This window comes from Gigantopelta aegis, chromosome 3 (assembly GCF_016097555.1).
Source record: "Gigantopelta aegis isolate Gae_Host chromosome 3, Gae_host_genome, whole genome shotgun sequence".
In the NCBI taxonomy this organism is placed as follows: Eukaryota; Metazoa; Mollusca; class Gastropoda; order Neomphalida; family Peltospiridae; genus Gigantopelta; species Gigantopelta aegis.
In genome coordinates this window covers 70,087,586-70,101,814 of record NC_054701.1, presented here as the reverse complement: position 1 = coordinate 70,101,814, position 14,229 = coordinate 70,087,586, and the positions used below count along the sequence as shown (strand labels likewise).

At 35.1% G+C, this 14,229-nt stretch overlaps 1 protein-coding gene across 1 annotated transcript in view; it reads left to right on the top strand.

Annotated features, from left to right (window-relative positions):
• LOC121368816 (protein unc-13 homolog D-like) overlaps window positions 1–14,229 on the top strand; it is a 58,584-nt gene that overhangs the window by 9,080 nt on the left and 35,275 nt on the right. The window contains exons 2-5 of the mRNA XM_041493562.1: window positions 2,247–2,354; window positions 5,471–5,530; window positions 11,200–11,269; window positions 12,291–12,518. Of these exons, the coding sequence (XP_041349496.1) occupies window positions 2,247–2,354; window positions 5,471–5,530; window positions 11,200–11,269; window positions 12,291–12,518 (466 nt within the window). The remainder of the gene's footprint in view (window positions 1–2,246; window positions 2,355–5,470; window positions 5,531–11,199; window positions 11,270–12,290; window positions 12,519–14,229) is intronic.

Genomic DNA, 14,229 nt, shown 5'->3' with positions numbered 1-14,229 from the left:
TAGCATGTGCCCTGAGAATATTCTATGTTTACATTTAAGTACAAATCCACATTTTGCTCTTCAGTAAAAGTAGTATAGTAACAGTTGTGGTATGTACTGTCTTGTCTGGGAAAGTACAGGTAAAAGATCCCCTACTGGTAGTGGAAACATGTGGTGGTTTGTTTTTTTCCCTCCTGTCTTGGAGTTGGTCACCGGCAAGTCAGAGCACAAATCTGGGATGGACGTGCCTGAACGTTTTGGATATGGGCACATTAAATGAGTTGCCTGTTCCCTGTAGCAGGGGTTTTCTCAGTGTCACAATAATCAAATATTTACATCCAGTAGCCAACGATTAATAAAACAGTGAGCTCCAGTGGTGTTTTTAAACAAAACAAATTTTAACTTTTAGAATCAGCAAATATTCGAATAGGTGCAGTTCTAGGATATGATCAAGGAGAGATGTGCAAGGAATGTTGGTGTATGTGTGTGTATGGGGTGTGTGTGTTGTTTTTAATTACTTTTTTGAAATATTGCATTTTTGAGTATGATAGTGTAAAAGTAAGCTATGTAAACAAAATGGGGTGGTCACAGAGTGTGTGTATCCCCACATTCTCATGAATCCAAACTTGATGAATGTTTTATTAAAGGTATTACAACTGACTGTGAGTTGATAATCCACAATGACAAATATACATTATAAAATTACACTTTTTACCTCCCAGCTTCCCTTCCACCCTAAACAAAAACAAACAAAATCCCAAAACAACAACAACAAACAATAGATAAGTAACCCCCACTAGACTGGAGAATAATCCGGATAGTTCAAGAACATAGCTTTAAAATTAAAATCTTTTACACATCATTTAAATTGAATTATTTTTTTTACAGTTAATTAAATTATTTTGAATGTATATAGCATAATATTAATAAAATTGCTACCAGAATAAATAATAAAGAATAAAATGTGCAATTATTATTTACATATACAAATGAAACAAAAAATAAAAATATTGTTGCTTTTATGTTTTTATATATAATATTATAGATCTAGAGAATTACTGAGGTTGGTCTTTATCACCATGACAACTACCTATTGCCTCAATAAATTTAACTGACGTAGTTTTATTTCGTACTTCACACTTACTAACGCACGTTCACTCACCAGAACTGCCTGTTAAAAGACTACAAATTGTATGTGTGGTTATTGTATGTATCAGTTTAGCAAAAATGTTTTCAAAGGTGTTGACGTCCCCATACCAGCTGAGAAAAGACTACGTTCTAAAATGCAAAGTAAGAAAATTATACATATTGTCTGTACCTTCTTCAGAATATATTTTGTTCATCAAATTTAATATATTTTGTATACATGTAAATAGTTGTACTAATATTATAAGAAATATCAACACACCTAGAAATCCAAAACAATGATGTTTATGTCTTGTTGACAACTGGGGTAATTAAAAAGGCTTAGCAGAGTTTTGAAAAATAAAGCAAGACTAAATTTTCTGGTTTTTTAACATTTCTTTCTTTGTTTTCTTATTAAAAAAATGTAGGGATGTCGTGGTTTTCTTAGGCCAGATCCATAAGAACTGAGGGTGGAGTAGGGTGAGGGCCAATTCCCCCACTTTAGGCCCAGAATATTTATCTTTTTCGTTTTATGACATTTATAACCCCCAAAAAGTGCTCTAGTATGTGCCCCAACAGTCATTTTACATACCGATTCTACAGGTCTGCAGGTAGAAAATACAGTAAAACCTCTCAAAACTGGACCCTCTGTAAACGGAATTCGTTTGAAAACCGTACGTTTTTTATGGTCCCTTTTTAAATATCTGTGCAGAAGAGAACCTCTCTAAACTGAATACCTCTTAAAACTGGACATTTTACTTGGTCCCTAGGGTGTCCGGTTTAGAGGAGTTTCAAAGTAAATTTTAATTTTTTCTTTTATTTATAAATTAAAAAAAAAAATGGAGGGACAGGATGGAGGGTAAGGAATAATTGCACCTGTGATGGTTGCATCTCTAAACTACACTAACAGCAGTCTTCCACCTGCTCCATTTAATTAAGAGGGGCGGGCCGCCCCACTGTTGCGTTTTGCCGCTCCGCTTTCATATTTTGACCCGCTTTCATATTTTTGTTTAAACAGTTACATTTGCATCACTAGATGTAAAGTGCTTTACAATTGTTCTCTGTGGGTTTTTTTTTATTATTATGATTATTATAATTATTTGTAAGAGTTTTAACTGTTATTTAATATTGATGTTTTTCAGAATGAGTCCCTGTACAGGGGTCTTCTCCGGGGTTTGCTTTATCCTCTGGGTCACCCCAGTGTGGAGATCGGACTGCGGCCTGCCGACCTCATCAATCATGTCAGAGAGGTCAGTACCGTAACTAATAACCTTCCAGAAGGAAAGAAAAGGAATGTCTACTTGACTGTCCCTCAATACTAATTGATTGTGGACTTACTGGGCTGAATTTATGAAGCCTGTTTCTCTTAAACACAAGTGTTTCAGTATCGTAAATGTATGTACAGTGGTAAAGTGTTCGTTTGATGGGCAGTCAGTCCAGGATTGATCCCCATCGGTGGACCCATTGGGCTATTTCTCGTTCCAGCCAGCGCTCCACAACTGGTGAAACAAAGGCCGTGGTATGTACTATCCTGTCTGTGGGATGGTGCATATAAAAGATTCATTGCTGCTAATTGAAAAGAGTAACCCATGAAGTGGCGACAGCAGGTTTCCTATCTCCATATCTCTGTGGTCCTTAACCATATGTCTGACACCATATAACTGTAAATAAAATGTGTTGAGTGTGTCGTTAAATAAAACATTTCTTTCTTTCTTTGTAAATGTATGTAATTACAGGCCCGTAGAAACAAGATCTGAAGTGGGGAGCACAAACCAGATTTTTATCTTTATTTATGTAGTGTAGGACATATTTGTTTTTAAAAATAATTTCTTGAAGTGGGGGCACAGGACCCTCCCTCCCCCCAACTCACACACCAGTTCCTACGAGCCTATTACACATGTGGAAGAAAGGACATGTTTTATTTAACGACGCACTCAGCACATTTTATGTACGGTTATATGGCATCAGACATATGGTTAATTTAAGGACCACACAGATTGAGAGAGGAAACCTGCTGTCGCCACTTCATGGGCTACTCTTTTCGATTAGCAGCTATGGATCTTTTATATGTACCATCCCACAGACAGGGTAGTACACACCACAACCTTTGATATATATATGCCAGTTGAAGTCCTCTGGCTGGAACGAGAAATAGCCCAATGAACCCACCGACGGGGATCGATCGAACGAACGCTTTTACCACTGTTTTACTCATTACCAGTGGCGGACTATTTCTCGTCTCAGCCAGTGCTCCACAACTGGTGTAATAAAGGCCGTCCATGCACCAAGTGAGCGCTTTACCACTGGGATATTCCTGTCTCTTTTTATCAATAATTTCATTTCAACTTATATTCAGTTACGGTTCAAGCACACTGTCCTGGGAACACACCTCAGCTATCTGGGCTGTCTGTCCAGGACAGTGGGTTAGTTGCTAATTGTTAGTGGTTAGTGAGAGGTAAGAGGGTATAGTGGCCTTATACCTACCCATTGAATCGTTAAAACTCGCTCTGGGTGGGAGCCGGTACCGGACTGTGAACCATATACCTACCAGCCTTATGCGCGATAGCTTAACCACGACTATAATATACCACAAATAATGTAATACCTTTAATATATGGGCTTACTCTTTCCAAATAATTACACTTGTATATGATTGTATAACTTAATTAAAATTTCTAAAATATGGGGTGTATTAACGTTTGAATATAATTAGCATAAGTTTCATTATTGGAAATTTTTCTATATTCCACTATATATGTTTCTAGCTAATTGATTTTCTTGAGACAAATGTAAAAAAACACACAAAAAAAAATCTACAAAAAGATGAGTACCAGAAATATTTAAATGATACTAATTTATTATAATTTTACTATAATTAGTATAAAATTCACTGAATTTACTTTTTGCACCATGAGGTCATGCCACTGCTCTCAGCTGATATTTATTATGTCACTAGAAGGAATGCATGCACTGTTACATATATTTATTATGTCACTAGAAGGAATGCATGCACTGTTACATATATTATGTGACATAGCGTACTACCTTTGATTATGTAATGACGTAATGAACAGGTAGCAATGGTCGTTTACCTCCTACACGACAAAATCAATTAACCAATGAAAAGGGCACATTACTGTCTAAGGGACGTGTGCTAGACAATTTTTTCTAACTAGCATGGTTTTCTGGCACCTTTGTACTAGTTGATTGAACTAGAAACAAAGTCAGGGCCTACCACCTGAGATTACAAATATATATTTTTTCATTAAAATATATGATGTTGGGGGGTGGAGTGGGCACAGCCAATAGCGTTTTATTCCATCGCCGAAAAAGTCTGTGTACCACCTAAAAAACCCAAGCTAGGCCCCTGAAAGTTATGTGTGTATGTCATCATGGGTTAGTTTTATTGAGTTGTAAAAATGGAAGACGGTTCAAACTTCATATTTATGGACCGACCGGCCTCGGTGGCGTCGTGACAGGCCATCGGTCTACAGGCTGGTAGGTACTGGGTTCGGATCCCAGTCGAGGCATGGGATTTTTAATCCAGATACCGACTCCAAACCCTGAGTGAGTGCTCCGCAAGGCTCAATGGGTAGGTGTAAACCACTTGCACCAACCAGTGATCCATAACTGGTTCAACAAAGGCCATGGTTTGTGCTATCCTGCCTGTGGGAAGCGCAAATAAAAGATCCCTTGCTGCTAATCGGAAGAGTAGCCCATGTAGTGGCGACAGCGGGTTTCCTCTCAAAATCTGTGTGGTCCTTAACCATATGTCTGACGTCATATAACCGTAAATAAAATGTGTTGAGTGCGTCGTTAAATAAAACATTTCTTTCTTTCTTTCTTTATTTATGGACCGTCTTTTAAACATGTTTTTTTCTAACTGAACTCCATAGGGTTTTATGTAGTGATGTTATTATCAATGAATAACATTTCTGTTATACTGGCCCAATAACACATGATACACCAGTATAGGCAAATGACAAACAAACCAATGTTCATTTTATCTTGTGAAAGTTGAAAGCCAAAGGTACTCAGCAGTGAAAAAACCACATGTTTTCCTGGGAAAAAAGTAAACTTTTGGACATTGTGTCTGCATTGCCAGAAAACAAACCAAACCAAAGCAAAAACATTTCGCAGGTGTTTATCTATAAATTTGTTTTAGAAATCAAGCATGGTTTGATTTATATATCTTCAAGATCAATATATGTGTTCAGGTTTATGTAATAATATTATTTTTCAGGTGTTTTCCATTGATAGGCAATACATGTATATGTACAGGTTTATGTAATAATAAAAAATTTCAGGTGTTTTCCATTGGTAGTCAATGCATGTATATAGTTTATGTAATAATATTATTTTTCAGGTGTTTGACATTGATAGGGATGATCATGAGTATTTTGTTAGTGAAGAACTACAGAATAGGGTAAGTTATTAATATACATACATTCACATTATTAATGTAATACATAAATTTATGTATGTTCAAGTTTTTATCGTCCAGAATCCAACATGGTATATATGTAGGATGTACATACGGGTTTTCTTGTACTAAATCAATTTCCATTGCCGATTATGTTATTTGTTTTCTAACACAACTGATATAAGTAATGTATCAACCAAGCATTGTCTCTCATATTTATTCTAGCTGCAAGAAAATGAAATATCACTTACTGGTTTCAACCTTTTGTGTACACAACGTGACAACTGTACACTAAATCTATAATATAATATGCAAGGCCGTTTTAAGCTTCAGATTATTTTGACCATTTCTCCTCTTTTAATTTGCACTGCCAGCCGCCTTCTTTGTATTTACCTGATGCTGCAAAACTTTGCAAAGATCTTTTTGCACTCGGGTCCAGTCAACAACCGAACATACATCTTGTTAAATATTGTGTACGAAGATGAATTTCATAAATACGACCATAATAGAGGCTGTCATCTTTGTTACTTAACACAGATGTGGCTATATACACAGCAACTGTGTATACAGCCTTGGCTAATGAGGGCTGGCTATCTACATGTCGGTCATATTTTTTTGGGGGGAAAGACCTTGTAAGGCCACCACACCCAACCTAAGCTTTCTCATGCATACAGTAGTATGGGTCACATCTAGTAAAGGTATATTAGTCAGTTGTATACAAATTATTGTATACAAAAATCAATATTGCACCAGGATGGCCATTAATGCATTGAATATACAGATATTAGAATATAAATGTCTGTATATTCAATGCATTCATGTCAGATGTAAATATACTGATGGAAAGAAATAAGGGATCACACAAATAATAACGGTAAATAATGATCAACTGCAACCTAAATCCTCAATATATAATTAAAAGTTAATATTTGTTTTGTTTAACGACACATCTAGAGCACATTAGTTTATTAATCATCGGTTATTGGATGTCAAACATTTGGTAATTTTGACGTATAGTCTTTAGAGATGAAACCCGCTACATTGTTCCATTAGCAGCAAGGGATCTTTTATATGCACAATCCCATAGACAGGACAGCACATACACGGCTGTCACGGGGATCCTATAATACCCGTAACTGAATGAAACACGATTATCCAAATATCTCTCCTAACTGTATATCTATTAGATCTCTCTGTAACGGGCAGTTCAAAACCTGCGTGGCTCGTCTAGGTATGATCAGAGATAAGATCTTATATAAAGTATATGTAATATAACACGTTTAGTTCACTAGAAAACACAACAAAAACACAATACACTTTGGAATCTGTATTAATACTACGCTGACCAATGTACTGCCGCAGTAGTTAATAAACAAGAACAAATAATAACAACCCAGAACTGATCACTTAATTAGTTAATCTCTAGGTGTCTAGTTTACACAATATTCTAATCACTTCACCGTGACACAACACCCACACGTGTGATAATTGAGAAACGCTTCCAGGGGAACTTAATTAATAAAGGAATTACAACTCTATTCCTAATTGGTTAATTTTTAATTAACCCTTAACTACTCATTCAGTAACCTTGTAATACGGAATTAATACTGGTACCTATCACAATAAAGACAATAACCTACAGTTTACCTAGGTCCTCTAGGATGACTGGTTAAGCTTTATATATATTAGAACAGTGAGCCTACAGTTTACTGCGTCAGATTACCGGCAGCACCGTCTAAATAATATTGGTATAATACAGTATTAAAATATTTAAAGTCACATCAATCACATCAAGGTTATACAACAGAGCAGAAATAATATTTACCAAGTGCAAACGGACGCGTTCCCTGGAAGCCTTCCAATATGTTTCTCCCCGATAAATCTAAATCCTAGCTATTTATTACAAAAATCCGAATATCGCCTGGGGGTACAACGCGGTCCTCCCCCTATCAAGTGATATTTCCACAGCGACCAAGCCGGCATATTTTTCTTAGATGGCCAGACTTGCTGACGCCTAGTCGCCAAAATCACGGTCATAAAAACCGCACTCGCGGAGGTATTACATAACTACTGGCCACATGGCCTCCACAACTGGTCTGGGTGTGTATTGGAAAGAGCACGACCACCGTCGCGCAGAGGTATTACGTAACAAAGTGCCCACCTGGGCTTAAGTGCATATTGGAACTGCACACGGCCCTCTAAAACAATTAATATCGCCACAGGTGAAAACAAAATTAAGAGCATGTTCCGTCACAATGGCCGTTGATATATCAGTTGTGGTGCACTGGCTGGAACGAAAAATATCCCAATGGGCCCACAGAAAAATGACTGCTTATAAAGAAAGCGCTTTACCACTGGGCTTCGTCCTGCGCCCCCCCCCAAGTACATAGTGTTAGAAGTTTGACAGTGATCCGTGCTACTGGCAGTCAGTTAAAAACTACTTACATTCGGTCTCACATTACAACTTTGTATGGAATATAGACATTACTACGCTAGTAGAGATTTACTCATGGTCTACAAGTCCATGTATTCCCTTATTTTTTTCCATCAGTATATATTGTAATTTCAGTCATTAAAAAGGCTGAATTGGCCAAAATATGTTACCAGCTACAAATTAAGGATACTTCCTTTAGAGAAGTCAATTTTTGTTTTATCTTTACCAATTATTTTGTTCTGTACAGTCTACTGTACAGGGCTAGCTCTGGGAGAACACAAAGTTTCGCCAAATTATCTGTTAAACTTCAAAGTGGCAGAAAACCAGTTATTTTATAATAAAAATGTAAAATTATTTCGCCATCTCAAAATAAAATTTGCCAGAGCTAGGCCCTGACTGTATGATACATTTGAGACCCATGTTTCTCGATGCACAGTAATAACTGCACCTACTGGTAAGTGAAAATCACCCTAGGTTTCCCCATTAATATTTTTCTATCATCATTGAACAGCATATGTTGCATTATTTATTAAGTGATTTTATCATTTCATAACCTTCAAAATGAGATCATTTATTGAGAACATATTATACGGACGTAGGAATGTGCCAAAAAGTATGGGGGGACACACACACAGACACAGACACGCACGCACACACACACACAGACACACACGCACACATGCACACACAGACACACACAGCCACACACACGCGCCCACACACATACACACATATAAATACATGTATAAATATATAAAAAACTTTGCTGCTGCTAAAAAGTGAGGAGACACACACACACACACACACACACACACACACACACACACACACACACACACACACCCGCTTCCTATGCCAGTGTATTACAATAACCTCTGACCTGTGTCGTTTATGATCAGCATTTTTCAGAATGTAAAGGTTTTTTGTTCATGCTAGACATATTGTCAGTATGTTACTTTACATTTGACATTTGGTTAATGTGTGTCATAATTTAATCAATTAATTACCACACCACCCATGATGGATGGACATTTGTCTGCAAACTTTTCGACTGTAGACTTTTTAGCCACAATTTATTTTTACAACTGTTCATTAACCATTAATCTAATGAAAATAGGAAACCATCAGTTCAACCCCTTTGTTGATCTTAACATGCAGGGCAAATATTAATTAAAAAATTATTTATTAGTAATCGAAATACGTTAAATTATTATACTTAAGAACCCCCACAGTTTTATACATATATATACATTTATGTGTATTTTGAGGTCCTGGTCTTGGTGACTACTTGCCCCTTGACAGGGGGTAGGGTAGGCCTGTGTAACAGGGAAGAGTGAATAAAAAAAATATATATATTCAGTTGAATCCCATTGGCTCGAACCCCGTCTGTACTCGAGAAAGTGTTTGACCCATCGGGTAGTTAAAAATCTGGTTTGCTTGTGCTCTAACCCACTAGAAATTATGCCCCGTATCTTTCCTATATGGGCTTGATTTCAACTGACGATAAACTACATGTATTAAAATAATTCCTCTTTCTGCATATCTGGAGCCAGACTGTCCAAACCAAAACATTCATAGTCGTAATACATTTTGTTCTCAAAGCCAAAACACTAAGATTTTTCATGAATAATTTCCCATGGCTGCGTCCATGGTATTGAAATAACCACTGTTGATACATCAATGACTACACAGATGCCATGTTATTTAAAGAGAAAGACCCTAGTTTTTAAACACTAAGCCATATTTTTCACTATTAGAGCCATTTATGATCACTGAAATCAAACATTACTTATATTTTATTGTTTAGATTATCAATTTCAGTATAATCCAAGTGTTTTTGGTCATTATGGTGTTTCTAATACCACAAAATGCATTTTTCATATTTTTAAAAATGCATGTGCGTCTGAAAAGTAACAGTTATGGAGTCGTATTTTAGTCTATTTTTAGGGGTATTTCAGCATCACAGACTCTTGTTTCACTCTGTTGTATACAAATTTGTTACAGGTTTATAAATTAACCAAACTTAGTGTCCATTTTTATGGGTTGAAACTAGAGTCTATGTGAAAAATATGCCTTAGTGTTTAAAAACTGTCCCTGTAAGAGAACATATTAGGAGTGGTAGGAAAAGAAGATGTTCCTGAAGTCTTTGAGAATGAAGCTGGGGAGTAGCTGTGACAAACATTCATCGATTGCAAGGGCCTACCTAGAATGACCTGGACCGGGGATGGGGCAAATATTAACCTAGTGAAACCTTTTGTCTACAATTCCTTTGGACTCCTATACAAAATTACAAATAGCCTAAATGTGTATTGCACTATAAATGTTTCATCTCAATGGGGTGGGGGAAAGGTGCTTTGGATTAATAACCTCCAGAACCTCCCCAGCCTCTACCCCTGACTTTACACAATTGTCTGGTATGAAACGTTTTCTCATTTTATAATCCATTTGCATCAAAAGGGGTCCAAAGAATTGGAATGTTATTCTATAATGAATTAAACTTAAATTCCTATAAAAATATTATTAAATTTTAAACACACACCACATGCCATAACATTTTTAAAAAATCATTGTAAATAAAAAGCAGTTTTATAATGAAAATTAATTACCATCAAATTGTATTAATTAAAGTTCAATTTTAATACGAGGGTGAAAACAAATACTGGAACAGCCAAAGCCAGACACTTGCTACCAAACTGTTTTACCATGGTAGTTTCAACAGTTACCTTCATCTCTGTATCCAAAAGAAAAATTGTCATTTAAATTAAACCCCAGTTACCCTCCCCCCCCAACCCCCCCCCCCCCCCCAAAAAAAAAACCCCCACAAAAAAACAACAAAAACAAACAAAAAACAACCCACAGTTAGTATGGATTTGAAACTTAATAATATGAGTTCTGTAAACTAGGGGCCAAGGAGTAATCACTTATATTATTTTGTATACATACTTGGTACATGTACAGCGAAACCCCTCTAAACCGGACACCCTTGGGATCAATAAAAATGTCCAGTTTTAAGAGGGATCCAGTTTAGAGAGGTTAAGTTCTGTACTTGTTTTTAAACGTCCGGTTTTGAGGGAATTCCAGTTTACAAAGGGTCCTGTCTTGAGAGGTTTCATTGTATATGCTTAAAATGTATATAATATTCCCAAAATTATGGTGATGTACGGTGTATTATTTTGTTTACATACGTGCTTAAACTGTGAGAGAAAAGAGCAAAACAAAAAAATGTTTTATATTATAGCCCCAAAAATTTCAAGTCAATGTCACCCTGTTGGAAGCCAAGAAGACGAACATATCCAGTAAGTCTAAAAGTAAGTAAAATATAACATCTACATGTAATTTTTTATTATTTTTAAAAATTTCTTTGATTATTATTTTTTTTTTTTTTTTTATTGTCCCCAGAAACAAGAGCAATGTCAAGGATGGGGGCCTCGAATCATTACAGTACAATTGTATGCTGTATACATTAAAAAAATTTTTATTATTTACAATTGTATGAAATACAATTAACTTGTTTTTGTGTAATGTAAAAATATAAAAAAAAGTCTAAAAGTAAGTAAAATATGATATCTACCTGTAATTATTAATTTTACATTTCATGACACAATGTACAGAAAACCAGTTATATGAGTTTTTTGTTGTCAGAGTTTTAGACTGTCTTATACATGATCTTCTAGAATGATAGAAAAGTTAAAGCATGTGGTGGAAAACTTGCCCGTGTCCAGGGCTTCTAGATTATGGTAGCCCCACTCCCACAGCTAGTGATATTCAATGTCGGGCTAGTAAATAACTACTATTGCCATTCCCGACAGCTAATGAAATTTTTTTGTAAATATGAATATCCTGCCCCCTCCCCAACCCCCAAATGTTAGTGTTTTTAAGATCTATTTCCCTCTTTAGGTGGCATAAATATCTCATTAAGTTATTTAGTAAAATTATATTAACTTAAAGTAAAGTAGGGCTAGTGAATGTTTAATTGTGAGTAGTATATTTTTTAAATCACTGATCCCATGGCTAGTGGATTTTATAATATTTTTAGAAGCCTTGCATGTCATATAACAGCATCAGTGGACTTTCTGGGGGTTTTCAGTAGTAATTGTTTTTTGCATGTATATGTGTATGGATGCATGTAACTTGATGGTGTCTTGTTTGTCAAAGCAGTGTTGTAATTCCAGAATTATTATTTTTTTTCTGATATAAAAAATGAAAGAAAAAAAGCATTGCTTTGTTCATCATAAAGTGGAAAAAAGAAGAAGAAAAAAACAAAAACCTACCACAAACAAACCCCTTTTTAAAAATATGTTCACTAAAGTGCCACACTATTTATTGAAGACACTAACAAGCGACGAAGAGCTAAGCTAAAGCGATCCTCTCGGTCACAAGACAGCCACCCTGCTAAAATTAGCAAAACAGAACTGGGCAAAACCACTCATTGGACAGAACTGGACTTTAATCAATTTGAATCTCTATCACAAGGCCAAGTTGAAGGTGAAGGCCAGCGTAATGGTGGTGGGAAAATAGTCCACACTGAACTTTTTGAAACATCTGAAAATAAAAATGGTGAGAAATTGAAGTATTGCATTTTCACACAAACTATTTACAACTAGTGTAATTATTTCAGCACAGCTCTTTTTACTGCACTACCTTTATCATAGTTCTTTTCACTGTAGTAAGCATTTTTACATATACTATTTATAAGTAGAGCACTACCATTAGCATAGCTCTTTTCACTAGCTGTAGTATACAATTCCATAGAGACTACTTATAACTACAGGGGCATCAGAAGCGGTATGGCCGGTACAGTCATGGCCATACCACTTTTTGGGCCAGGAACATTTTTTTCTCTTCCTATGACGCTCGCATAGTATAGATCTCATCATATACATTGCTTTCATGGCCGTACCCAAACAAAAATTGCAAGCTTATTAAATAGCTGGTAACTAGCTGGTAACTGGTAACTACCTTGCAACAAGGTTGTACAAGTATATCTTACATGGTAGTAACTACCATGTTTCGAGCTAGTATTCTTCTTCTTTAATTGCTTCCGACACAACTATTTTTATTTTTCCTTTCTTCTCTCTCTCTTCCATTCTTCTCATCTTAGCTAATTTGAATTTATTTAAATTATTATACTATTTCTGTCATCTTGATGTATCAAACTTGTATTTATAAATGTAGGGAGAGGCCTTAATATAGGCTCTTGCCTGTTGGCCAATCCCAAACCGCAGTTTGACGGCAATAAATATTGTTTAAACCAACTAGTACACTACTTTTAGCATAGCTCTTTTCTCAAGTAATCCAGAGGTGAAAATGGCATTGAACTAAACATGTAGGAAACTGCAGTGTGTTGAAAAACATTAATTTATTGTAAGCTTTTTATTTAAAAAGAAATTAAAAAATTCAGCATGTTCCCTTAGAGGCTCCATAAAAAAGTTATAAATATGATATAAAATCATTTAAATAATATAAACTAAAAAATTTTTGTAAAACAAATTAACAGATTAAAAACAAAACAAAAAGATTTTTTAAAAAGTTCTTTTGTAATATTTATGCAAAAGATTTTAGAAAACTGTTTTTATTTGACAAAAGTCAAAATTGTGGTTACAAAGAAAATGTTAACATGATTTTTAAAAAAAACACCCCAAAAAACAAAAAATCCTTTTTTAACTCTTATTTTCATCTTTTCACTTTTCTAATATAAATTTGTAAATTTCCTAATTATTTGCGTCATGTCTGGATAATGAAATCTGATAGCAATATTTTAAAAACTGTTTTTTTTCTTCTTATATTTAACTTTTTATGAAAGCTATTTGGTTTGCATCTTCTGTTCATACTGAAGACTGGTGAGGGTGATTGTGTTGTTTGTGGTCGTGGTGGTGAGTGATAATGCATGATTGTTTGTGTCAGAAATATCATTTTAAAAAAGTTTCAAACTTTCTGCTGCTATTTTATTATTGTACTCATGTTCAGTCTATACTTAAACGTTTGCAAGAATGGATATCAGTAGCCACTGGTATCTCTATGTGTTTCTCTCCAAAAGAGTTTCTTCTTGGCATTCCAAAAAAAAAAAAAAAACAATAACAAATATTATTATTATTTTGACTAAACAGTTTATGTATCACTCTAAATTTACAAATTTACCTTTTTTTTGAGCATTTGAAACATAATATACACAAATATTATATTTTAGAAAGAATATCATACTGTAATGAAAATAAATATGAAGAATTTCTGAACAGATGGGATATCTGGTCAAGTCTGTTTTTGCATT